The 26949-nt window shown below is 33.5% G+C and overlaps 1 protein-coding gene across 2 annotated transcripts; it reads left to right on the top strand.

Annotated features, from left to right (window-relative positions):
• The first annotated feature begins 438 nt into the window (after positions 1-438).
• LOC141479874 (uncharacterized) lies at positions 439-26949 on the top strand. 2 transcript variants are annotated; one of them, XM_074185995.1, is made up of 2 exons: positions 439-597; positions 26051-26949. In XM_074185995.1, the coding sequence occupies exon 2, from the start codon at positions 26075-26077 to the stop codon at positions 26759-26761; it is 687 nt and encodes a 228-aa protein (XP_074042096.1). In that variant the 5' UTR covers positions 439-597; positions 26051-26074; the 3' UTR covers positions 26762-26949. The 2 variants fall into 2 exon arrangements, with proteins under 2 accessions (XP_074042096.1, XP_074042097.1); XM_074185996.1 differs by lacking the exon at positions 439-597 and adding an exon at positions 762-913.

The raw sequence follows: 26949 nt of genomic DNA, 5'->3' as shown, positions 1-26949 counted from the left end.
ATTCCAACACCAAATCGTAATTTTTTACACCTCGACACGTTTCGTTACCAAGTGATCATCTTCAAGAGAAAGAAAAACTTCCTTCTTGTTGGAAGATTGATCTTCTAAATAACTATAGACCAGTCGCTTTGCTATCAGTAATATCAAAAATCATGGAGATAGTCGTAAACCACCATATCCTCAAATATTTGGAAGGCTTCAACATAATTTCGTTATTTACTTTGGTAACACAACCGACAACTGATACAACCGTCTTTGTTACAAAAGTAACGCTGATAAAGGATGGAAGAATGTGCATTAGTTTTAAAGAAAAGCTGAAAGTGAGAGAATAAATAAGCAAGTACTTCAATTCGAAAAAAAATTCGATGGATTGCTTCAAGCAATAGAAAGACGATGTTTCGAATTTACGAACTCTCCTAAAACCTCGAGTTTGTCGAGCGGTAATTGGCAACCCTGACCATAAAGAAACAACGGTTATTTTTCAACGATCTCAAGGTTCAAATTCAGTGCAGGAACAAGAATATAAATAATTATATAGAAAAATATTTAACATCGTATGAGGCCCTGAAAATCAAATTTTGAAGAGTTACAAAGGAGGTTAGTAAAAACCAAAGCTTATCCTTATTTATTAACAGCGTTGAAAGTACTTCCAAATATCACTGGAAAAAATATACCTAAGTATATATATTTTTTATGGGACAGATTCATTTTTATAGAAACACTAGGTAGAGCTAATTGCTCATACAACAACGAAACTTTGTGGGCTATATAATATACTGGAAAGTTTTGTAATGCAAACGTGGCAAAGTAACTTTGAAAATAGTGATAATGTTACCTTTTCACACCTTTGAAGAACTTGAGCTTTTAAGCAGACTAGGACCTGCCAACAGCGGTAGCAGAAATTCAGTGTCAGGTTTGCCCATTTTATCGAGGATATATCTCACAAGTCTCATTATCAATATCAGTTTTTCAGGTTCATTTGGCCCTTTATTGTTCATAATCATCATCACTCTTCCGTCTTCCGTACTAATAAGAGAAAGAATGGTTATATACCAATAATATTTTACTTCAATTGTTCAAAGGTTATATCTTGAGTGCACCAAATTCAATCAGTCAAAATATGTTGCAAAACAGTAACTTTCCAAATGTTTGTGAATGAATAACTTGAGTGAAGAGTAATTTGATATGATTATTAATCCAACAGCATTTACTTGAAAGCAAAATTTTCAAAATTATGGGATTGCACATCATTTTGATCAATCGAGCTTGTGTATGAGGGATACATGTTGAGATTATTTCCAGAAAAAGGAAAACATTTTATGAACTCAAAAAAATTAGTTTCGAAACCCAACATTCATGATTTACGTGAAATTGAAGCACCAATTTATGTTTATTTTAATTAGTTGAACAGGTGTAATACATTTAATCTCGCCAAAACTATAAACGCTGCCTATCCTTCAACTGTGTCATCATTTTTATTTATTGAGGAAAATAATCACTGATATAACAGAGTGATTTGGGAACCAAACTTCTAGTTCACCCGGATAAAGAGTGAACTAGAAGCTGGCTACAAGTATATTTTTCCCATAAAAAAGTACTGTCCATCAGTACCCACCTTGATGTTATTGATAAATTAACCTTTAAAAAAAATGAGTTGATATCTTCATTGATACTTATTGTTTCTGAGACCTGTCGAAAAAATGAGTCTGGAGACAGAGTAAACACGAACAATTTTAGTCCCATTAGCTAAATTAATGGAACACATCATATGTGACAATATAAAAACCCCCTTAAATCAGGATGTAATCGATGAACAAAATAAATTTTGCCAGGGTAAATCAAAAACATACTAATTTGTTACTCTACCATCATTATGTCTTGAATGTTTGTAGAATAAACAGCAAATATATGTGATATACACAAATTTTTCCAAAGCATTCGATACAGTCAATCATAAAATTGAAGAAAACTGGTTTCTAGGGGCACTCATTACATAGATCTAGAAATCATTTAGCCATTTAAGATCATTTCTATTTAATATTTTTGATAATGATATTGAAACCAAGACAAGTCATTCTATTTGCTGATGATTTTAAAATATTCAGAACTACAGTTGACTGATAATATTCAGGACATTACATATTTTGCAGAATGGTGTATATATCTATATCTATATATATATATATATATATATATATATATATATATATATATATATATATATATATATATATATATATATATATATATATATATATATATATATATCTATATGTAAAAGTATGGTCTTTTCTTGATCACTTACCCATTACAACAAACCATTAGAGTCACTTGAATCTATATAAGATCTTGGTGACGTGGTATTTGTCAAAATTCTCACCTTCACTGTGAAGATATCTCTAGTAGAGCAATGAAAATATTAGGCTTTTTAGAAATGCATGGCTACAAAAGACTTCACCAACATTAATTCTATAAAGATATTGTATTATACATTGATAAGACCAATTACGGAATATTGTAGCTATGTTTGGTTAGCAAGTTCAGCCCCGGATCAAAAAATGAAAAATGCCGCCTCCGCCCACTTACATTTATTTTTACCTTCATCATCTTTATAATTTCAGCTGTACGATGTTCACTAATTGATTGATACATGGACATAGACCTTCCGGAAAAAATGCATCCATCGCTGTTCTTTCTGTGTTAAGCCTATTTATTTACAGATATGACCACTTACTATAGGTGTTAAAAAATACAAGTAAAAAATAGAACAATTGAATAAAAATTAAAAAATTAAAATTAAAAATTAAGAGATTCTAAGCCAAGTTACTTTACGACGTTTCGATTATTAATGTCCACAATCGTCTTCGGGTGATGAATGGAGTAATACCTCCGAGAGATGACTATTTATGGGTCATTCGAGTACTTTCACTTATTCCCTCTTTCCGCTTTATCGGTTCAGCGAGAGATGACCGTTTGGCGGGAGTTGGCCAACTCTCGTGAAAGTACTCGGATGACCAATAAATAGTCATCTCCCGAAGGAATTAGTCCAGTCATCGCCCAAAGACGATTGAGGATACTAACAATCAAAACGTGAAGTAACTTGGTTTGGAACCTCTAAATTTTCAATTTCAATTTTTAATTTTTTGTTAATTGTTCAATTTTTTACTTGTATTATACAGTGCGTCTCACTTCTCATAGAAACACCCCCGTATCTTCCGTAATATTCGAGGTAGAACGATGAAACTCTCTGGACTGATGGAAATGCTCAAAATGCACCTACCACCTGAATGGGGTTGGCCAAAGTGATATACACTGTCCGCCACTCGCGATGGAACACCCCAATTTTACGGTAAAACATATTGGGGGACAAAATAGGCTATAAATTCCTTCAGATTCGTGATTAGGACTACCAACTTTCTACGATTAGACTTTTTTCCTGAAAAAATTTCAGTCCTGAAAAATCCGAATTTGTCTCACTTCTTATGGAAACACCCCCGTATCTTCCGTAATAATTGAAGTAGATTTTGTTTTGGTTTTGACATCAAAACATGAACGAAATTGTTTAAGAGAAACTCGACTTTTGTTTTCACATAAATAATTTATTTTTTATTTTGTTGTCAGGAAAGTTATTCCTTCTCAATAAGAGAGAAAATGGCAATTTTGTAAGAGGAACGGAAACATGTAATCAGTGAGGTTTTAGGATGGTTAATGTTAGTTCATATTCTCATTTTCCCATTATTTAAAAAAAAACAAGATTATTTTGTGGCGAAAAATGTTATGCAGTTCAAAATTCTTTCGAAGTACTACTTTCAAAATCACATTTTCAATTAAAAAACAAAACAATCAATTTCAAATGATTCAACTGTTGACAACTTTATATTTTCGTGCCTTCTATGAAATTTCCCTCCAATTGAACACACATTCTATTATTTCCTCCAACTCTTCTCAGTTCTCTAGGTGTGATTTCTCTACACGCTTTTATAATTCTTGTACGGAGATCTTCCTTATTTGTTGGCCTATCCTTATAAACTTTATTTTTCAAGTTTCCCCATAAATAAAAATCCAGTGGAGTTAAATTCTGAAAAAAGGTTGGTTGGGTAACAGGATCAATTTTTTCTTCAAAAAACAATTGTTTTCTTGTCGACGTTTCGAATTTGATTGAATTCTTCTTCAGAGCTCGAAAAGTAGTCTTTTCTTGTTAATAATATTACTATTTTAGCATCCTGCAAATGATGCGCATAGATCTGTTGCAAAAGATAGAAATCGTTAGCCTTTTCAAAATCACCAAATAAAAGTTGAACTTGCTATTTGAAAATGTAGAGTTCCTGGCAGAATTCAATGATGATTCAATCTCGCTCGTATTTTCAAGCCAGATCTGCTTCATATTTTTGCAGTTTTTCAATTGACATTTTCAAAATATTATTACCATTAATACCATTAATAAATATATAAGTAAGTATAAATGAATAAAAATGCAGAATTTATTTGAGATTTGGAGTATTATTCTCATGTATATCTGGCTGGGTTTGTAACTGGTTAACATTTCTGTGTATTTCTAATGAGGAATTGTAGATATATAATGAAGGTAAAGGCATGATATCAAACTTTATGAAGTGTGGGTGATGATGCTCTCTATATCTAACTCCAGCTAAAATTCTTACTTTTTTTTTTTGTTTTTTGTCTAAAGATGTTTATTGCACGAGTGGCATTTCCTCATAAAATTATTCCATAGTATATCTGCTAATGAAACAGAGAGAAATATGTCATTCTCAGAGTATCAGGTTGATTTGTTTTTTTCAACTGCCCCAACAGAAACAGAGTACTTGCTAATTTGTTAGAGTTGTTCTATGTCATTCGACCATGTGAGTTTGTCATCAATAACAATGCCGAGTAGCTTGACAGTGTTTCCAATTTGTGAGTTTATATTAGAGGAGAAGGTTATTTTTTGGGATTTGCTTGAGTTCAACTATAATTTGTTTGCAGTGAACCAGTTTTCGGTATGTTTCTCAACGTCATGAGAATAAGAAGTGGGTTTCTGTTTTCTATTTTATAAATATGAACTAAATAACTAAAAAGCCACCCCTCTAATACCATAATAATTTAGTTTCAAAATGAGTACCTCATGAGAGACACAGTCAAAGGCCTTCGACAAGTCACAGAGTGTAATATCCGTGAATACACTATATTAAAAATTGCAAGAGTTGTAGAGCGATTTTTTCGAAACTCATACTCTGCATTATTCAAAAAATGTTTTTTTTCAAAATATTTCACTTGTCTATTTTTCAGAATTATTTCAATGATTGTAGCAAATATGGAAATGATGGATATTGGCCTATAATTGTCAATTTCTGTAATTTCTCACTTTTTATGAATTTTTGTAAATTTTATGAATCTGGTAAATTTGAAACTATCTGGAAAAATGCCTTCACTGAAGATCTAATTGATCATGTTAATGGTACGAGAATTAGATCTGATGTTTGTCTTATGATATGGCAATTCATATTATGTGTATCTACCGACATGAAATTTTTAATGCATGCAACCTCATAGCTTGTGACTCCTGTTAGGAAAAAAGAGTTGCATGGCACAGGAAGATGTTTGCATTGGATCAAGTCTTTGTCTGGTATATTGGGTAACTGCTTTATTATATTCTCAACAACACTTGTGAAGTGAGCGTTGAAAGAGGTTTCACATATTGGAGTTTCAGGGTTACTTTTAGTTTTTCTATTCAACTCATAGTTTATAATTTGCGAACTAGCCTTTGATTTGTTTTCTGATGTACTGATATAAACTCCATATGAATTTCTTTTTGCTTCTTTCAATTTCTTTCTGTAGCTTTTCTTAAGTGAATTGTATGTCATCTTATCAGTAGGATTTTTCTTTGTATCATGAATACATTTTACTATTGAAAGTGTGTTCCTCTTCTCCTTCAGAGAATCATTGTACTATATAATTGGCGGTATATCTCCAATTTCACACTTTTTATATGGAAAGTGTATTCCCACATAATCAGCATTAATAACAACAAAGAAATTTACTAGAAAGTTGGTACATTAATTTGTATTTTCAAAAATACCTCAATCAATACTCATGAGGAACTCTCTAAATTTCTTTATTGAGGAGTATGATAAAGACCTTTTCATAATTATGTCGGGTTTACATTCAGTGATTTTGTTTATAATTATATATTGTCCGATATGGTCAGATAGACATGGATCCAATACACCTGAAGTCCTGTTCTGTTTCTCTATATTCGTCAATACATGCATATAGATGAATATACTGTTATCTTGGTGAATTCAGATATGATTATAGTGAGGTCAAAAGAATTTAGTAAGCATTTCCCAAGCAGGATCTATAGTGTTATTATTAAAACTTGGTTTGATAATTCTAAGCCACGACATTCAGAGTTTATTTCATCATTCAAATCCTCCAGTTGTAATGGTTTGGAAATATAGTTTATTGTGTATCCTACATAATTCTGCTGCCAAAGAGAATCCTGAGATGTTGATACTTTCACGATTTATTTTTTTTGTCAATGTTCTGATAGACGTATTATATAAAAATTGAATTTGTTCAGAAAAAGATTAATTTCTTCGATTTTATTTGATAGGCATTGTATATTTATGAAATAAACTCATCACATCGACCTCCTTTAGTTCCTTAGATAAAATAATATTTGCCACATCTACATGAGACAATGAAACTGAAGCGTTTTCCTCCTTAGTATTGAATATTACTGGAGTTTTTTCCCAACACCAAATCGTTATTTTAACACCTCGACACGTGTTTTGATCACCAAGTGATCATCTTCAAGAGGAAGATTAAACTGGAAACTTCCCTAAGCTAACGCTATTTATGCTATACAGGTATACCATACAGGTATACCATACATGAATACCACACCTGAATTAATTTTACAATTTGCCTTATCTATTATTCTACAATATGTCCTTATGTAATGTTTAAATGTTATAGCTATATATAAAACAATTTTCAGCTATATAAAAAATTAATTTCACAATATTGCCTATCAAAATTTATTTTTTACAATGTGTCCTTATGTAGTAATCAGTAAATCCAATAATATTATTTTAACAAGCTATATAGTATGCTATTTGATATTGGTCCGTAATTTTCATTCATATTATTATGTTTACTTATTTCTACACTCTCATAGGCATCTCGTTGCCTGTTGTTAACTTGTATAACTAATCTTGATGAACTGAAGTCTATGGAATGGTTTTGTTGCAAAATATTATAGGCAACTGCTGTTTTTTCAGGTCTTCCATATTTTAAGTATGCTATGTATCTTACTTTAATAGAGCTTTTTGTCTGTCCATAATATTTTGCATTTGTGTATGAGACAAAATCGGTTCCAGGTAGAAGGTTGCTTTTATGAACAACAGGAAGGAACGGCCATGGGAAACCCCTTGTCCCCCTATCTGGCAGACCTGTTCATGAGCAGATTTGAAATGGAAACCAAAGAAAAGTCAAAGTATTTTCCTAGGATTTGGCTAAGGTATGTGGATAATATTTTCGCGACATTCGATACCAAAAAATCGAATATTGAGGACTTTTTTCCTTTTTAAATAATAGATCATCAATAAAATTCACGTATGAGTTAGAAAATAAGGGACAACTATCATTTCTTGATGTTTTGGTAATGAGGAGCCAATATGGAGGGTTATAATACGATATATTTAGAAAATAAACAAGCACGTACAGGTATGACAGTTCACATCACCGTTCACATCACAAACGTGCTGGGTTGAATTTTTAGTGCATCGTCTTTTGACTTTCCCTCTAACACATGATAGGTTCACAAAAGAAAAACGTACAATACAGGAAATAGCAGCCACTAACGGTTTCTCGAGGGGTATTGTAGATGGCATAATAAGGAAGAAGAAGTTTAGGTTAAGAATGAACGAAATCTCGACTTTCAGAAAGGACAAAAACCAAGATAAATACATCTCAGTTCCATACCACCAATATACGAAGAACTTTGGAAATATTTTCAAGGAACTTGGTATGAAGGTGGTTTTTAAAACAAGTCATACACTACAGAGCCTTTTGGGAAGTCCAAAGGACAAAGTCGAGAATTCGGAAAAGTCTGGAATTTACGAAATTGAATGTAAGGACTGCGATGCAAATATTATGAACAGACAAAAAGATCTATTGAAGTAAGATACATGGCACACTTAAAATATGGAAGACCTGAAAAATCAGCAGTTGCCCATTATATTTTGCAAAAAACCATTCCATAGACTTCAGTTCATTAAGATTAGTTAGACAAGTTAACAACAACAGGCAACTAGATGCCAATGAGAGTGTAGAAATAAGTAAACATGATAATATTATGAATAACGATGACGGACCAATACCAAATAGCATACTATATAGCTTGTTAAAATAATATTATTGGATTTACTGATTATTATATTGTAAAAATAAAGTAAAAATAAATTTAGATAGGCAATATTGTGAAATTGATTTTTTATATAGCTGAAAATTGTTTTATATATACCTATAACATTTAAACATTACATAAGGACATATTGAAAAATAATAGATAAGGCAAATTGTAAAATTAATTTCGGTGTGGTATACCTGTATGTGTGGTATACCTGTATGTGTGGTATACCTGTATAGTTTACCTGCATGGTATACCTGTATAGTATAGATATCGTTAGGTTGGGGAAATTTTCAGTTTAATCTTCCTCTTGAAAATGATCACCTAGTGATCGAAACACGTGTCGATATGTTAAAATAACGATTTGGTGTTGGGAAAAAACTCCAGTAATATTCATTACTACACCAAAGGTTCCAAACAGTGCATCATAAGTAACTCCTTAGTATTGTTCAACAATTTTTTGGAATTCCCCAAATTTACCAATATGGGTGATTTCTCTTGAGGATTGAATTGGAGTCTTTCTTTGCTATTTCTAAAAAAAAACTGGTCTCACTGCAAGTCCATCTGTTCTGAAGTCATATCTGCCAGATATGGCCAGAAGGATGGTTTGTAAAAATCTTCCTTGAATTTAAAATCCGCAGTTACCATACAACTCTTGAATCCGTTTTGTTCTTTCAGGAGAGTTACTGTAAAATCCTGTGCGTTTTGATTAGTATTTTCATGTCAGTATTATTGAATGTCTTTTTCATCATCTTGATTAACCCTGTATAGAAACATCCATACTCTTGGATGTCGTCCTCTGAATTTTCCATTTCCATCCTCTGCTTCTGCAATGTTTCTCCTATTATATTTTTTAGGTGTCTTTTCCACTGTTTTCTACTCGCTGTGTTCTCCTGTCTCATTCTTGTTTGGCTCTTCTTGATCACTCAATTCGATAATATTTATTGATTTGAGCTGTTCCTTCTCAGTGTTTGATATATAATCATTTTGCTTTCCATCAGAGTTGGAGTTTCCATTAGTTTCGCCAGATGTTGACTCATGTTTATTTAAATTCTGCGGCCGGTTTTTCTGAACCTCTTGTATATCAAATTTCGGTATAGTATGACCACTCTATTTCTGAATGCTATTCATGCTTTGTATGTTTGTGGCTTTTTCACATCTGAACGACTGAACGGATTTAGATGAAATTTTACATAAATACAGCTTATACATTAGAATAACATATAGGCTACAATTTACAAAGCTTCATGAGAGCTATCTTGGCGTGCGCTGCCAATACCGTTGGAGTTACATGCAGATAATGTACCGTAAGATTGTTTATCTTGAATAGTTCTAAATGAAAGTCTGCGATAGCATATACCTACTTCCTATGTGGTAGCCACTATATGCAAAATACTGAGCCATAAATACAATTAAATTGGATATCTTTTTTACAATGCACATTTTTGAATATCTGTCAAATTTTAATAAAAATTGATACAATTGTTGTTTTAAGTATTTAATATAGATACTTAGTCATTTACATTACACGTAATTTTGACGAATCATTCAAAAGTTATCACGATAAGATTAACTTGACGTAACGCAGTGAGCCATAACGCGTCGCGTCTACTGTTAGACGACGGAGGACGATGCGCGGGGGTAGAGGGGCGGTCTAAGCAATGAAGCCCATCGCCACGAACGCGACCCGAACGCATGACGGCAGACGTCGTTGACGGTTGTGTTAGTTTTGCGAATTTTTAAAGTGGGCTGTTGCCCACCCTTATATTAACTTATAGCTAAAACTCATGAACCAAGAATCTTCAAATATACAGGTAGGTTCTTTGTATAGTGTAGTTAAGTATCGAGAAAGGGAATCAGGAATTTCCACCCCCAAGGGGAAAAATAGGGGTTCGAAGACTGCATTAAATTTCGTCAGTTTTGAAGTTGGAAACCTGATGTTTTGGGATAATAAAAAATATTGTAACTATTTGTTTATAATGGTGTCACGAAATTTAATGTGACAAACCAAATTCTATGCGGACGAAGCCGCGGGCAACAACTAAAGAAAATTCAAATCCAAGATAGAGTGGATGTAAACATTGACATGCCCTACGCACGTGATATTGAAAATCCCAAGAATTGGCCAGGGTCGTATTCAGAACCAACATCTTGTTGATCGCAAATGCTATATCATACTTAGGAAAACTTTTTTATAATAACGAATGAAATGCACAAGTTTTGCAGTTCAACGGAAAAAATGCAGATAATATGTGTAATATAAAAATATTTTCATTGGATTTTTCACAGCGCACTAAAGCATTATATGAAAAGAGACGTAATTATTTCTTTATTGATAATTTTTATTTTATGTAAAATCAAAAGGAATATTAATCAAAATTATTCAACTGGATGAATTTGTATCTTCATCAGTAGTGTCATCCTCACCAATCTGAATTATCAGTGGCTCGATTTGTGCCTCTATTATGTTATCAAGCTTCCACATCTTTGTCTCGACTTCCGATATCACATGCCGAACACACTTCTCCCATTTCTCCGCTGTGACTCTTTTCAAAGCCTCATCAAAAAGTACTTTGAGATCTGCAAATTTGAACGTGGTGTTATGCTGAGCTACAAAATTCTTCACATCTGCCCATATTAACTCGATGGGATTGAGCTCGCAGTGGTATGGAGGCAGGCGAAGGACAATTTTGTTTTGACCTGCTGCCATCTCATCGACTATATATTTTTGGTATTCAAGCTTGCGCTCCTTGACAATTTTCAGTAGCTGTACTCTTAGCATTGAGTCTTCAAAGCTAATATTCTTTGATCGCAGCCAATTTTGGATTTCAACCTTCTTTGAAGACGTTGTCGGAATCTTCTCTAACCGTCGCGAATGATAAGGTGCATTGTCCATTACAATCGCAGCATTATCCTCCAGATGGGGTAGAACTTTGGAAAACCACTGTTCGAAAGATTCACCGTTCATTTCTTTGTGATAATCTCCAGTTTTCCTCGGTACCAGTTCGGTATCAGCACAGGGTTGTAATCAGTCGTTTGCGTGTTTGTGTGGCGTGCGTTATAGTATATTGTTTAAAATTGTTTTCCAAGATGTCCAGTACAGACACTGCTGATGACACTGTGACCTATCCTCTGAGTCCAGCCAGGAAACGATCCAAAAAAAAAAACATTTGAGTGTTGAGTTGAAAGAAGTGATTTTAAATGTGTTCAAGAAAGAGATGGAAGAAATTGAGACATCGACTGTCGACGAAATCATATCGAAAGTTTCCGATAAAATTGGAGTGTGTTGCGCTTCGATTTACAATATTTTACGGGAATATAAACAAAATCATACATTTTCCAAACCGAATACAAATCAGAATCTCAAACCATTATAAAGTCAATAGATGATGCTGATAAACAGGAGGAAAGTGCATGAGTACTTTTTCAGAAATGAAATACCCACGATAGACAAAGTACTCACAGAAATAAATGAAGATGGTTAATAGCCAAGTTTTAAGCCGCCAACATTCCATGTATTGAAACATTTGAATTTTGTATGGAAAAAACGAGGGCGCAATAGTTTATTATTGAATAGAGAGGAAATTGTGTTATGGAGGAGAGAGTATTTGACCAAAATTAAATATTATAGGGAACAACAGAGAACAATTTATTATATGGATGAAACATAGGTTAAAGCTGGTCATACTACGACTAAAGTATGGGTCGATGAAACTGTGACCTCATCTAGGAGGGCCTTTCTAGATGGACTATCCACCGGACTAACAAATCCATCAGGTAAACTTATATTTATATTAAGACCTGCCTCAATCTCAATATATAAAAAATAACCCTCGTATTTGATTTATTTACTTACATACCTCTTCATAATTTCAGGTAAAGGAAAACGGCTTATTATTTGTCACATCGGCAATGAGAATGGGTTTGTTGCTGAAGGGCTGTGGTGTTTCGAGTCGAGGAAAACTGGAGATTATCACGAAGAAATGAACGGTGAATCTTTCGAACAGTGGTTTTCCAAAGTTCTACCCCATCTGGAGGATAATGCTGCGATTGTAATGGACAATGCACCTTATCATTCGCGACGGTTAGAGAAGATTCCGACAACGTCTTCAAAGAAGGTTGAAATCCAAAATTGGCTGCGATCAAAGAATATTAGCTTTGAAGACTCAATGCTAAGAGTACAGCTACTGAAAATTGTCAAGGAGCGCAAGCTTGAATACCAAAAATATATAGTCGATGAGATGGCAGCAGGTCAAAACAAAATTGTCCTTCGCCTGCCTCCATACCACTGCGAGCTCAATCCCATCGAGTTAATATGGGCAGATGTGAAGAATTTTGTAGCTCAGCATAACACCACGTTCAAATTTGCAGATCTCAAAGTACTTTTTGATGAGGCTTTGAAAAGAGTCACAGCGGAGAAATGGGAGAAGTGTGTTCGGCATGTGATATCGGAAGTCGAGACAAAGATGTGGAAGCTTGATAACATAATAGAGGCACAAATCGAGCCACTGATAATTCAGATTGGTGAGGATGACACTACTGATGAAGATACAAATTCATCCAGTTGAATAATTTTGATTAATATTCCTTTTGATTTTACATAAAATAAAAATTATCAATAAAGAAATAATTACGTCTCTTTTCATATAATGCTTTAGTGCGCTGTGAAAAATCCAATGAAAATATTTTTATATTACACATATTATCTGCATTTTTTCCGTTGAACTGCAAAACTTGTGCATTTCATTCGTTATTATAAAAAAGTTTTCCTAAGTATGATATAGCATTTGCGATCAACAAGATGTTGGTTCTGAATACGACCCTGGCCAATTCTTGGGATTTTCAATATCACGTGCGTAGGGCATGTCAATGTTTACATCCACTCTATCTTGGATTTGAATTTTCTTTAGTTGTTGCCCGCGGCTTCGTCCGCATAGAATTTGGTTTGTCACATTAAATTTCGTGACACCATTATAAACAAATAGTTACAATATTTTTTATTATCCCAAAACATCAGGTTTCCAACTTCAAAACTGACGAAATTTAATGCAGTCTTCGAACCCCTATTTTTCCCCTTGGGGGTGGAAATTCCTGATTCCCTTTCTCGATGCTTAACTACACTATACAAAGAACCTACCTGTATATTTGAAGATTCTTGGTTCATGAGTTTTAGCTATAAGTTAATATAAGGGTGGGCAACAGCCCACTTTAAAAATTCGCAAAACTAACACAACCGTCAACGACGTCTGCCGTCATGCGTTCGGGTCGCGTTCGTGGCGATGGGCTTCATTGCTTAGACCGCCCCTCTACCCCCGCGCATCGTCCTCCGTCGTCTAACAGTAGACGCGACGCGTTATGGCTCACTGCGTTACGTCAAGTTAATCTTATCGTGATAACTTTTGAATGATTCGTCAAAATTACGTGTAATGTAAATGACTAAGTATCTATATTAAATACTTAAAACAACAATTGTATCAATTTTTATTAAAATTTGACAGATATTCAAAAATGTGCATTGTAAAAAAGATATCCAATTTAATTGTATTTATGGCTCAGTATTTTGCATATAGTGGCTACCACATAGGAAGTAGGTATATGCTATCGCAGACTTTCATTTAGAACTATTCAAGATAAACAATCTTACGGTACATTATCTGCATGTAACTCCAACGGTATTGGCAGCGCACGCCAAGATAGCTCTCATGAAGCTTTGTAAATTGTAGCCTATATGTTATTCTAATGTATAAGCTGTATTTATGTAAAATTTCATCTAAATCCGTTCAGTCGTTCAGATGTGAAAAAGCCACAAACATACAAAGCATGAATAGCATTCAGAAATAGAGTGGTCATACTATACCGAAATTTGATATACAAGAGGTTCAGAAAAACCGGCCGCAGAATTTAAATAAACATGAGTCAACATCTGGCGAAACTAATGGAAACTCCAACTCTGATGGAAAGCAAAATGATTATATATCAAACACTGAGAAGGAACAGCTCAAATCAATAAATATTATCGAATTGAGTGATCAAGAAGAGCCAAACAAGAATGAGACAGGAGAACACAGCGAGTAGAAAACAGTGGAAAAGACACCTAAAAAATATAATAGGAGAAACATTGCAGAAGCAGAGGATGGAAATGGAAAATTCAGAGGACGACATCCAAGAGTATGGATGTTTCTATACAGGGTTAATCAAGATGATGAAAAAGACATTCAATAATACTGACATGAAAATACTAATCAAAACGCACAGGATTTTACAGTAACTCTCCTGAAAGAACAAAACGGATTCAAGAGTTGTATGGTAACTGCGGATTTTAAATTCAAGGAAGATTTTTACAAACCATCCTTCTGGCCATATCTGGCAGATATGACTTCAGAACAGATGGACTTGCAGTGAGACCAGTTTTTTTTTAGAAATAGCAAAGAAAGACTCCAATTCAATCCTCAAGAGAAATCACCCATATTGGTAAATTTGGGGAATTCCAAAAAATTGTTGAACAATACTAAGGAGTTACTTATGATGCACTGTTTGGAACCTTTGGTGTAGTAATGAATATTACTGGAGTTTTTTCCCAACACCAAATCGTTATTTTAACATATCGACACGTGTTTCGATCACTAGGTGATCATTTTCAAGAGGAAGATTAAACTGAAAATTTCCCCAACCTAACGATATTTATACTATACAGGTATACCATGCAGGTAAACTATACAGGTATACCACACATACAGGTATACCACACCGAAATTAATTTTACAATTTGCCTTATCTATTATTTTTCAATATGTCCTTATGTAATGTTTAAATGTTATAGGTATATATAAAACAATTTTCAGCTATATAAAAAATCAATTTCACAATATTGCCTATATAAATTTTTTTTTACTTTATTTTTACAATGTAATAATCAGTAAATCCAATAATATTATTTTAACAAGCTATATAGTATGCTATTTGGTATTGGTCCGTCATCGTTATTCATAATATTATCATGTTTACTTATTTCTACACTCTCATAGGCATCTAGTTGCCTGTTGTTGTTAACTTGTCTAACTAATCTTAATGAACTGAAGTCTATGGAATGGTTTTTTTGCAAAATATAATGGGCAACTGCTGATTTTTCAGGTCTTCCATATTTTAAGTGTGCCATGTATCTTACTTCAATAGATCTTTTTGTCTGTTCATAATATTTGCATCGCAGTCCTTACATTCAATTTCGTAAATTCCAGACTTTTCCGAATTCTCGACTTTGTCCTTTGGACTTCCCAAAAGGCTCTGTAGTGTATGACTTGTTTTAAAAACCACCTTCATACCAAGTTCCTTGAAAATATTTCCAAAGTTTTTCGTATATTGGTGGTATGGAACTGAGATGTATTTATCTTGGTTTTTGTCCTTTCTGAAAGTCGAGATTTCGTTCATTCTTAACCTAAACTTCTTCTTCCTTATTATGCCATCTACAATACCCCTCGAGAAACCGTTAGTGGCTGCTATTTAATGTATTGTACGTTTTTCTTTTGTGAACCTATCATGTGTTAGAGGGAAAGTCAAAAGACGATGCACTAAAAATTCAACCCAGCACGTTTGTGATGTGAACGGTGATGTGAACTGTCATACCTGTACGTGCTTGTTTATTTTCTAAATATATCGTATTATAACCCTCCATATTGGCTCCTCATTACCAAAACATCAAGAAATGATAGTTGTCCCTTATTTTCTAACTCATACGTGAATTTTATTGATGATCTATTATTTAAAAAGGAAAAAAGTCCTCAATATTCGATTTTTTGGTATCGAATGTCGCGAAAATATTATCCACATACCTTAGCCAAATCCTAGGAAAATACTTTGACTTTTCTTTGGTTTCCATTTCAAATCTGCTCATGAACAGGTCTGCCAGATAGGGGGACAAGGGGTTTCCCATGGCCGTTCCTTCCTGTTGTTCATAAAAGCAACCTTCTACCTGGAACCGATTTTGTTTCATACACAAATGCAAAATATTATGGACAGACAAAAAGATCTATTAAAGTAAGATACATAGCATACTTAAAATATGGAAGACCTGAAAAAACAGCAGTTGCCTATAATATTTTGCAACAAAACCATTCCATAGACTTCAGTTCATCAAGATTAGTTATACAAGTTAACAACAGGCAACGAGATGCCTATGAGAGTGTAGAAATAAGTAAACATAATAATATGAATGAAAATTACGGACCAATATCAAATAGCATACTATATAGCTTGTTAAAATAATATTATTGGATTTACTGATTACTACATAAGGACACATTGTAAAAAATAAATTTTGATAGGCAATATTGTGAAATTAATTTTTTATATAGTTGAAAATTGTTTTATATATAGCTATAACATTTAAACATTACATAAGGACATATTGTAGAATAATAGATAAGGCAAATTGTAAAATTAATTCAGGTGTGGTATACATGTATGGTATACCTGTATGGTATACCTGTATAGCATAAATAGCGTTAGCTTAGGGAAGTTTCCAGTTTAATCTTCCTCTTGGTGATCAAAACACGTGTCGAGGTGTTAAAATAACGATTTGGTGTTGGGAAAAAACTCCAGTAATATTCAATACTAAGGAGGAAAACGCTTCAGTTTCATTGTCTCATGTAGATGTGGCAAATATTATTTTATCTAAGGAACTAAAGGAGGTCGATGTGATGAGTTTATTTCATAAATATACAATGCCTATCAAATAAAATCGAAGAAATTAATCTTTTTCTGAACAAATTCAATTTTGATATAATACGTCTATCAGAACATTGACAAAAAAAATAAATCGTGAAAGTATCAACATCTCAGGATTCTCTTTGGCAGCAGAATTATGTAGGATACACAATAAACTATATTTCCAAACCATTACAACTGGAGGATTTGAATGATGAAATAAACTCTGAATGTCGTGGCTTAGAATTATCAAACCAAGTTTTAATAATAACACTATAGATCCTGCTTGGGAAATGCTTACTAAATTCTTTTGACCTCACTATAATCATATCTGAATTCACCAAGATAACAGTATATTCATCTATATGCATGTATTGACGAATATAGAGAAACAGAACAGGACTTCAGGTGTATTGGATCCATGTCTATCTGACCATATCGGACAATATATAATTATAAACAAAATCACTGAATGTAAACCCGACATAATTATGAAAAGGTCTTTATCATACTCCTCAATAAAGAAATTTAGAGAGTTCCTCATGAGTATTGATTGAGGTATTTTTGAAAATACAAATTAATGTACCAACTTTCTAGTAAATTTCTTTGTTGTTATTAATGCTGATTATGTGGGAATACACTTTCCATATAAAAAGTGTGAAATTGGAGATATACCGCCAATTATATAGTACAATGATTCTCTGAAGGAGAAGAGGAACACACTTTCAATAGTAAAATGTATTCATGATACAAAGAAAAATCCTACTGATAAGATGACATACAATTCACTTAAGAAAAGCTACAGAAAGAAATTGAAAGAAGCAAAAAGAAATTCATATGGACTTTATATCAGTACATCAGAAAACAAATCAAAGGCTAGTTCGCAAATTATAAACTATGAGTTGAATAGAAAAACTAAAAGTAACCCTGAAACTCCAATATGTGAAACCTCTTTCAAAGCTCACTTCACAAGTGTTGTTGAGAATATAATAAAGCAGTTACCCAATATACCAGACAAAGACTTGATCCAATGCAAACATCTTCCTGTGCCATGCAACTCTTTTTTCCTAACAGGAGTCACAAGCTATGAGGTTGCATGCATTAAAAATTTCATGTCGGTAGATACACATAATATGAATTGCCATATCATAAGACAAACATCAGATCTAATTCTCGTACCATTAACATGATCAATTAGATCTTCAGTGAAGGCATTTTTCCAGATAGTTTCAAATTTACCAGATTCATAAAATTTACCAAAATTCATAAAAAGTGAGATATTACAGAAATTGACAATTATAGGCCAATATCCATCATTTCCATATTTGCTACAATCATTGAAATAATTCTGAAAAATAGACAAGTGAAATATTTTGAAAAAAAACATTTTTTGAATAATGCAGAGTATGAGTTTCGAGAAAATCGCTCTACAACTCTTGCAATTTTTAATATAGTGTATTCACGGATATTACACTCTGTGACTTGTCGAAGGCCTTTGACTGTGTCTCTCATGAGGTACTCATTTTGAAACTAAATTATTATGGTATTAGAGGGGTGGCTTTTTAGTTATTTAGTTCATATTTATAAAATAGAAAACAGAAACCCACTTCTTATTCTCATGACGTTGAGAAACATACCGAAAACTGGTTCACTGCAAACAAATTATAGTTGAACTCAAGCAAATCCCAAAAAATAACCTTCTCCTCTAATATAAACTCACAAATTGGAAACACTGTCAAGCTACTCGGCATTGTTATTGATGACAAACTCACATGGTCGAATGACATAGAACAACTCTAACAAATTAGCAAGTACTCTGTTTCTGTTGGGGCAGTTGAAAAAAACAAATCAACCTGATACTCTGAGAATGACATATTTCTCTCTGTTTCATTAGCAGATATACTATGGAATAATTTTATGAGGAAATGCCACTCGTGCAATAAACATCTTTAGACAAAAAACAAAAAAAAAAGTAAGAATTTTAGCTGGAGTTAGATATAGAGAGCATCATCACCCACACTTCATAAAGTTTGATATCATGCCTTTACCTTCATTATATATCTACAATTCCTCATTAGAAATACACAGAAATGTTAACCAGTTACAAACCCAGCCAGATATACATGAGAATAATACTCCAAATCTCAAATAAATTCTGCATTTTTATTCATTTATACTTACTTATATATTTATTAATGGTATTAATGGTAATAATATTTTGAAAATGTCAATTGAAAAACTGCAAAAATATGAAGCAGATCTGGCTTGAAAATACGAGCGAGATTGAATCATCATTGAATTCTGCCAGGAACTCTACATTTTCAAATAGCAAGTTCAACTTTTATTTGGTGATTTTGAAAAGGCTAACGATTTCTATCTTTTGCAACAGATCTATGCGCATCATTTGCAGGATGCTAAAATAGTAATATTATTAACAAGAAAAGACTACTTTTCGAGCTCTGAAGAAGAATTCAATCAAATTCGAAACGTCGACAAGAAAACAATTGTTTTTTGAAGAAAAAATTGATCCTGTTACCCAACCAACCTTTTTTCAGAAAAATTATTGGATCACTAAACTAGTTAACTGCTTTTTCTAATATTTGTATCGCCCTTCAAATTTTCTCTACGCTTCCTACTACATCCGCAAGCTGTGAGCAAAGTTTTAGCAAACTAAAAATAATTAAAAATTATTTGCGATCTTTTATGAGCCAGGAAAGCTTATAGTCTTGCAATCTCAGCGATAGAAAATCGTCATTAGTTTGGACTTCCATTGTCGAATTTTATATAAAATGATATGAAATCCCTGAATAAACCAATACAAAAGAAAATTAAAAATGAAAGCTGAAAATAACGATTATATTAGGCAAAAAAAAACCTGATAAGAAAATACAGTGTCTCAATTCTCATGGAAACACCCCCGTAATATTCGAGGGAGAACGATGAACCTCTCAGGACTGATGGAAATGCTCAAAATGCACCTATCACCTGAATGTGGTTGGCCAAAGTGATATACACTGTCCGCCACTCGCGATGGAACACCCCATTTTTACGGTAAAATAGGGGCAAAATAGGCTCAAAATTCCTTCAGATTCGTGATCAGAACTACCAACTTATTACGAATACACTTTTTTCCTGAAAAAATTTCAGCCCTGAAAAATCCGAATTTGTCTCACTTCTTATGGAAACACCCCCGTATCTTCCGTAATATTCGAGGTGGAATGATGAAACTCTCAGGACTAACGGAAATGTTCAAAATGCATCTACCACCTGAATGGGGTTGGCCAAAGTGATATACACTGTCCGCCACTCGCGATGGAACACCCCATTTTTAGGTAAAACATATTACGGCGCAAAATAGTTCGCTTCCAATACCTAAACCCTTTCGTTCTATCTGGAGAGTAATCGCAGGTATGAAAGATACAAATGCTGTGAGATGCTATCATCCATTTTGAGCCTATCTCAGGAAAATGTCACAGCACCACATTCTCAGATTATCGAAATAGTGTAAAGCAGTGTATGAAAAATTATCGATGGCGGCATCTATTATAACTGAAGAAGATTATTCGTAAAACTAATTCTGGTTGCTGAACATCCCAATTCTATCCCAACCAGAAGTGAGAGCTCTCGATTGATGAGCAAAAACTGCATAAAATGGAAAAAATCTATATTCAAAGGTTCACATCTCGAAAACTGTACAATTCTGAGCTTTGGCTGTGGACACTTTCAATCAGCACATCAAGAACTACAACATATCAAAATTTCGGCAAAATTCAAGGCAAGCCATTTCTCATAAGAAATGTGCGGGGTCCTTTATCAAAATATTGAGGAAACATTTTACCATCCGAAACAAAATTAATCTTCATACTCATTGCAACACCGAAACATCTGTTAATTTTTAAAGAAAAAATCGCACTCGGTAAACAGGTAGAATTTAGATTATTTTACCTACTTGCTGAATTGTTGTCTGAAATCATTTGAAGGGATTGAATTACATCAGTTTCATTGAATCATGCGGTGCCCTGAAATCACCATGGAAAACAGTTGCTCATTAATATTTACTGTCAACCTGACAATATTGTTGAAAGATCTTGTTGTATTAACCCCAGACCAGTTTTTATTGCATTTATTGTTTCTAGTATTTTTGTTCTTTGAATCACCGTTGTTCCTGTTGTTTCTGCCGTGTTTTTGTTCCCATTGTGTTTATTGTTCCTGTATTTGTGTATTAACATTTTCGTGAATTTTAACATAGTTGTTTTGGGAATTCTATACTGTAATATCTCTTTTTGCAAAAAAAATATCTTCGATTTACCAAAACGAGCAATAAATCGTTATATTCCAAAACAATGAGTTTTTTTGATGTAAAAAAATGTAGGTTTACTCGAAGAAGTCTTTTGCACATAAAACGACTAAATAAATATCAAATTGCTGGTTCGAACAGATAATGAAACATCATAAAATAGAAATAAAAAAAATAAATTATCGAAAAGCATAAAAAAAAACCGGTCATTAACATTTGCCATTTCTACGCAAGATTTTCAGTACATTTCCGCATGGTCCAGACATATGAATTTATTGCATTTGTTACAAATGTTTTTTTTATTTCGATAAGGGGCACGATGGCAATCTTGACACCTTCCTTGTCCATTTTGTTTAAGTCTTTTGGATGGAGGTTCTACAGTTTCGCCTCTGATCTTCGAAATCTGGATAGTTACTAAAGATGCTAACATTATCGCTCGTTTCATCACCATCAGATTCGTTAATTTCATCATCACTTCCTATTTCATCCCATAAAGACTGAGGACGGGCCATTTCTCGGCCCGCAACTGGGGTGCGGTTTCGTGCACCCCAGTTGCTTTATAACAGGTCTGATTCAAACATACGTCAAACGACGACTGATTTGAGATGTGAATATGAGAGTGGAGGCTATATGAGGAAGCTACTGAATAAATTCGACGCTGGGGCGCCAATTTCGAAAAGTTTTATGAAACTTTTTACGACTGGGGTATGTCACACCACACGTGTCGGACGCAGGGTTAATAGAAGACACCTGCTAGAGGTAGCTGTACACCCTGGAACTGTACATAAAATATATAATCTATTCGTGAGCACCGGCCAAGTAACAAAGGACAGAAAAATTCTACAACATCATATTGATGATGATACGATATTGGCGGCTCATCAAGCTGATCCTAGAATTAGTTTAAAAAACTTATCGCTTCAACTCAATATGAGCCGCAGTAAAATATGGAGGTGTTTAAAGAGGCATAAAATGCATGCGTTCAAACCCAAATTTTTACATACTTTGCACGAAGGAGATGATATCCGCCGTATGGAGTATTGTTGATGGATGGAGGGAAATTATCTCAATGACAGGAATTTTAAAGTATATCTTATACAGTGATGAGTCTACCTTTACCACGAATGGTGTTGTATCTTTTGGGCTGAACAAAATCCAAATTGGGTGGTGAATTGTAGAGACCAAATATCTCAAATATCTCAGAAAGTTAACGTGTGGTGTGGTATCCTGAACGAAAATATTATCGCGCCATTTTTTTTCTATCAAAATTTAAACGGACGACTATTTGTTGATTTTCTCGAAAATGCATTTTCCGATGTGTTGGAAGAACTACCTTTGGATGTGAGACACAGCATGATTTTTCAGTTAGATGGTTGACCAGTTCACAATAGTGGCATAACAAGGGTTTGGTTGAATAGGAATCTACCTATGAAATGGATAGGACCCAATAGCCCTCTCGTATTATGGCCACCACGATCCCCAGATTTAACTCCACTGGATTTTTATATATATAATATATATTATATATATATATATATATATATATATATATATATATTATATATATATATATATATTATATATATTATATATATATATATATATATATATATATATATATATATATATATATATATATATATATATATATATATATATATATAAAGTGGATAATCTTAGCGACTGGAGAAATGTACAGCAAAATGGATTAACGGGGTCTCTCAGTCAAAAAATCAAAAATCAAATCTCTGTTCTACTTTGCCAAGCTTTCGCTTGGCAAAGTAAAAAATAATGAATTGAACATATAAACTGACGATATAAATCTTATACATGTTCAACCTTCTCCGTCAGATTATATGTTCAATTTATTATTTTTAACTCATTTTTACTGCTCTGAAGAAGCTTTCCATCAGAAGCGAAAGCTTGGCAAAGTAGAACAGAGATTTGATTTTTGATTTTTTGACTGAGAGACCCCGTTAATCCATTTTTGCACAACATATCTGCAAAATGGTAGAAAATCCGCAATATGTTGCCGAAGTGAATAATTTTTCAAGCACACAATGAATGGTAGAATGATGAAAGAGTTCAAATAATTTCGGTTTTGGAATTTCGATTATTTTACTCGATTATTAATATTCCCATATGAGAATGCACCTATCAGTTCAACTCAATTTTTCTCGAAAACTACTGGTTTTTTCATAGTGAATGTTCATTTGATTTTTACGTAAAATTGATCAAGGAATTCAAAAAAAAGACGGTTGTGGATATAAAGTCAGTGGCGTAAAAAATAAGGGGGGAAATATAAGCTATTACCCCGCTGGAACGCCAATGGCTACTGATACTGAAGCAAACATACCACTGGAGGAAGCACATTCTAGCTCGTAATCGTAATCATTAATTTATTCCTTTTAGTCCGGGAGCTACGACGAAAAGGGTCTTTTTATTTTGCAACTTCAACGCCCTGTATTTCTGAAACGGCTCATTTCCGGACACACATGTCCTACCTCATTTTCCATCATTTTGCAAGAGGAATGACGTGGTATAAGTTTGTCCGTCGAATTCTGAAACACCCTGTATATATATATATATATATATATATATATATATATATATATATATATATATATATATAAATAATCGAGAAAGGTTATTGCAGTCAAACCACCAACACTGACATAAAACCTTGGCAAGTGCTTCCACTTATGTCTCGCTTGCGTTTACGTAGTTATTTTTATTAAGTACTTTTTTTGGTTATTCGCATTTTGTCTTCAATCAAGGACCGCTTGCCCGGTACTGACGATGCCCAATAGGCTGAAACAGCTGTCTACCGGTGGCTCTTAAATGTGGGAATTATATATATATATATATATATATATATATATATATATATATATTTCTATAAAGGTTAATGCAGAAAGGTTAATTCTATGAAAATCAAAAGATAAATGAATAAGTACCATTCTGATCATTCCCATTCCCATTTTGTCTTCAATCGAGGACCGCCTGCCCGGTACTGACGATGCCCACCCAATAGGCTGAAACATCTGTCTACCGGTGGCTCTTAGATTGAAATCAATATGAGAATGATCAGAATGGTACTTATACTTACTTATATATATCTTGGAGCTTTTTGGCAGCCCGAACAAAACATTAATTTACTCTTTCCAGAATTTTTTATGAAAGCACCATGTTCTCAAAACAGAAATCTATGAAAAAATACAAACACGTCATGAAATACGTTTCAGTAAACCCTTGTATTTTTTCCATTGAGAAACTTTATCTCGCATTCAGAAAACCAAGTTTGTATTGGGACCAAAATATAGTGCTTATAGTTGTCCAAATGGAGTTGTCCAATTTTTTTGAAACAAAAATCAAGAGAAGAGAGTAAAAAGTTCGAAAAAATAGCTCTCGTTAAAAATTTATTGAAATGAGAAATGAAAAATTGAAAGAAGTAGAAGCTACACTGTCTTTTTGACAATAAATTGAGACAAAACTACATCGCAGATGACTATTTTATACTGTATATTTCCTGAATATTACTGGAGTTTTTTCCCAACACCAAATCGTTATTTTTACACCTCGACACGTGTTTCGATCACCAAGTGATCATCTTCAAGAGGAAGATGATCACTTGGTGATCGATACACGTGTCGAGGTGTAAAAATAACGATTTGGTGTTGGGAAAAAGTTCCAGTAATATTCATTACTACACCAAAGGTTCCAAACAGTACATCATATGTATATTTCCTTCCCAAAAACACTTGGCACAAACACTTAAGCATTTTGCACTGTCTGTCAATCACCAAAAAAATCTGCTTTTTATATTGGGTTGAAAAAGCCTGATACATATATAATATTTTAGGTGCCTTTCAATTTTGACACCTTTAATAGGGTTGTTTTCAGTAGTTTTTGTGCCTCTCGATCGTTGCGCCCGTGTTAGTTGTCCTGGTTTGTTAATGATCGATACATTTTTGAAATGAGTTGAATGCCAAATTTCCAGTTAATGAATTTTACTAGTTCTGACTTCCATTGTCTAATGATTCTAACATGATTCGAAATCTGAAAGAACAAATAAAATTAAAATGAGTAGCTAAAAATAACGTGAAAGGATATTAAAATAAAATAAAAATGAGTAAAAAGTCAAAAATTCAACAATTAATAATTGAATTAAAACATCAAATCAGATTTCAAACTAAGTCAGTAGTTTTGGTGCCTCTAGATCGATGCGCCCATGGTGTTTGTTCTGGTTGCCCTGACACCGGCGCTGGCTTCTACTTACGTTAGTTCGCAACAAAATACCATTGGGACTCGCCTTCATCTTTGATATTCTTGGTATGAGTTTCGTGTGGATTCCATGAATATCATTATTTTATGCTCATAATATGAAAATATAACATTAAAAAATAGTTCAGTTGAAATGTATTTTGTGGATCATTTTGTAGATATAGTGAGAAAGTAAATAAGAAAGTAACTTATTAATTTTGACTTTTTTTCGTAAATTTTTCAAAAAACCCCCTCCCTGTGAATACAATAGTAGGACTCTGACATACTATTTTGGTTAAAACGATATCCCATGATTTTTCACCTTCAAATTTGGTTAGTAAAGTATGTATTATCAATTGAACCCATTCATTTTTCAGAATTGCCAAGTATCTAATACCAAAATGTCTGAAGCTCGCACCAACAAACGTAGCAACAATACATTCACTTGCGACATTTGCACAAAGACTTTCCCGATGAAATTCAATCTGAAGAGGCACTTATTAACCCATCAGACCCCAGCGGAAAAAATTAAGTTCGAATGCAAAGTATGCTCAAAAAAATTCCTTCGCCATGACCATCTTGTTGAGCATGAGCAAATTCATTCGGAAAAAAAAGAAATTGCTTGTCCATACTGCCCGAAAAAGTTTTTTCACCAACGTCAGTTGACGAGACACCAAGGCGTCCACAGGGACAAATTATCTTGCGAGCTGTGCTCCAAGAAATTTTCTCTGAAGGAAAACTTGACGGCCCACATGAAGCGAGCTCATGAAGACGGAAAGAAGGTTATAAAAAAAGAAAAGCCGTTTGCTTGCACCATGTGTGATAAGGCATATATTCACTTGAGAAGCTTGAAGGCTCACCAGAGACGTTTGCATTTTTTACAGCTCAAAGATGAAACGGATGAGGAAGAACAAGAAGATATGGAAGACCGAAAGACCGTTATCGAAAAGGAAAAGCCGTTTGCTTGCACCGTGTGTGATAAGGCATATATTCACTTGAGAAGCTTGAAGACTCACCAGAGACGTTTGCATTCTTTGCAGCTTAAAGGCGAAACGGATGAGGAAAAACAAGAAGATATTGAAGATTAACTCTTCCATTTGAAGCAGATCAAATGTATGGAATTCATGTTTCAGATGAAGTACCTGAACCTAATTTTTGTATTAGAAGACTTTTTTATTTCGATGTATTTCATATGTTTGTTTTTGTATATTTGATATTCAAAGTATTGTAGGTTCTTGAGAATAATTTTATTATATTATTAATTCTGATCGGATTA

The sequence above is a fragment of the Leptinotarsa decemlineata genome, unplaced genomic scaffold (assembly GCF_025532065.1).
Source record: "Leptinotarsa decemlineata unplaced genomic scaffold, Ldec_3_MD MMD2_tig00078422_RagTag_RagTag, whole genome shotgun sequence".
Lineage (NCBI taxonomy): Eukaryota > Metazoa > Arthropoda > Insecta > Coleoptera > Chrysomelidae > Leptinotarsa > Leptinotarsa decemlineata.
This window is presented reverse-complemented; position numbering and strand designations above follow the sequence as displayed.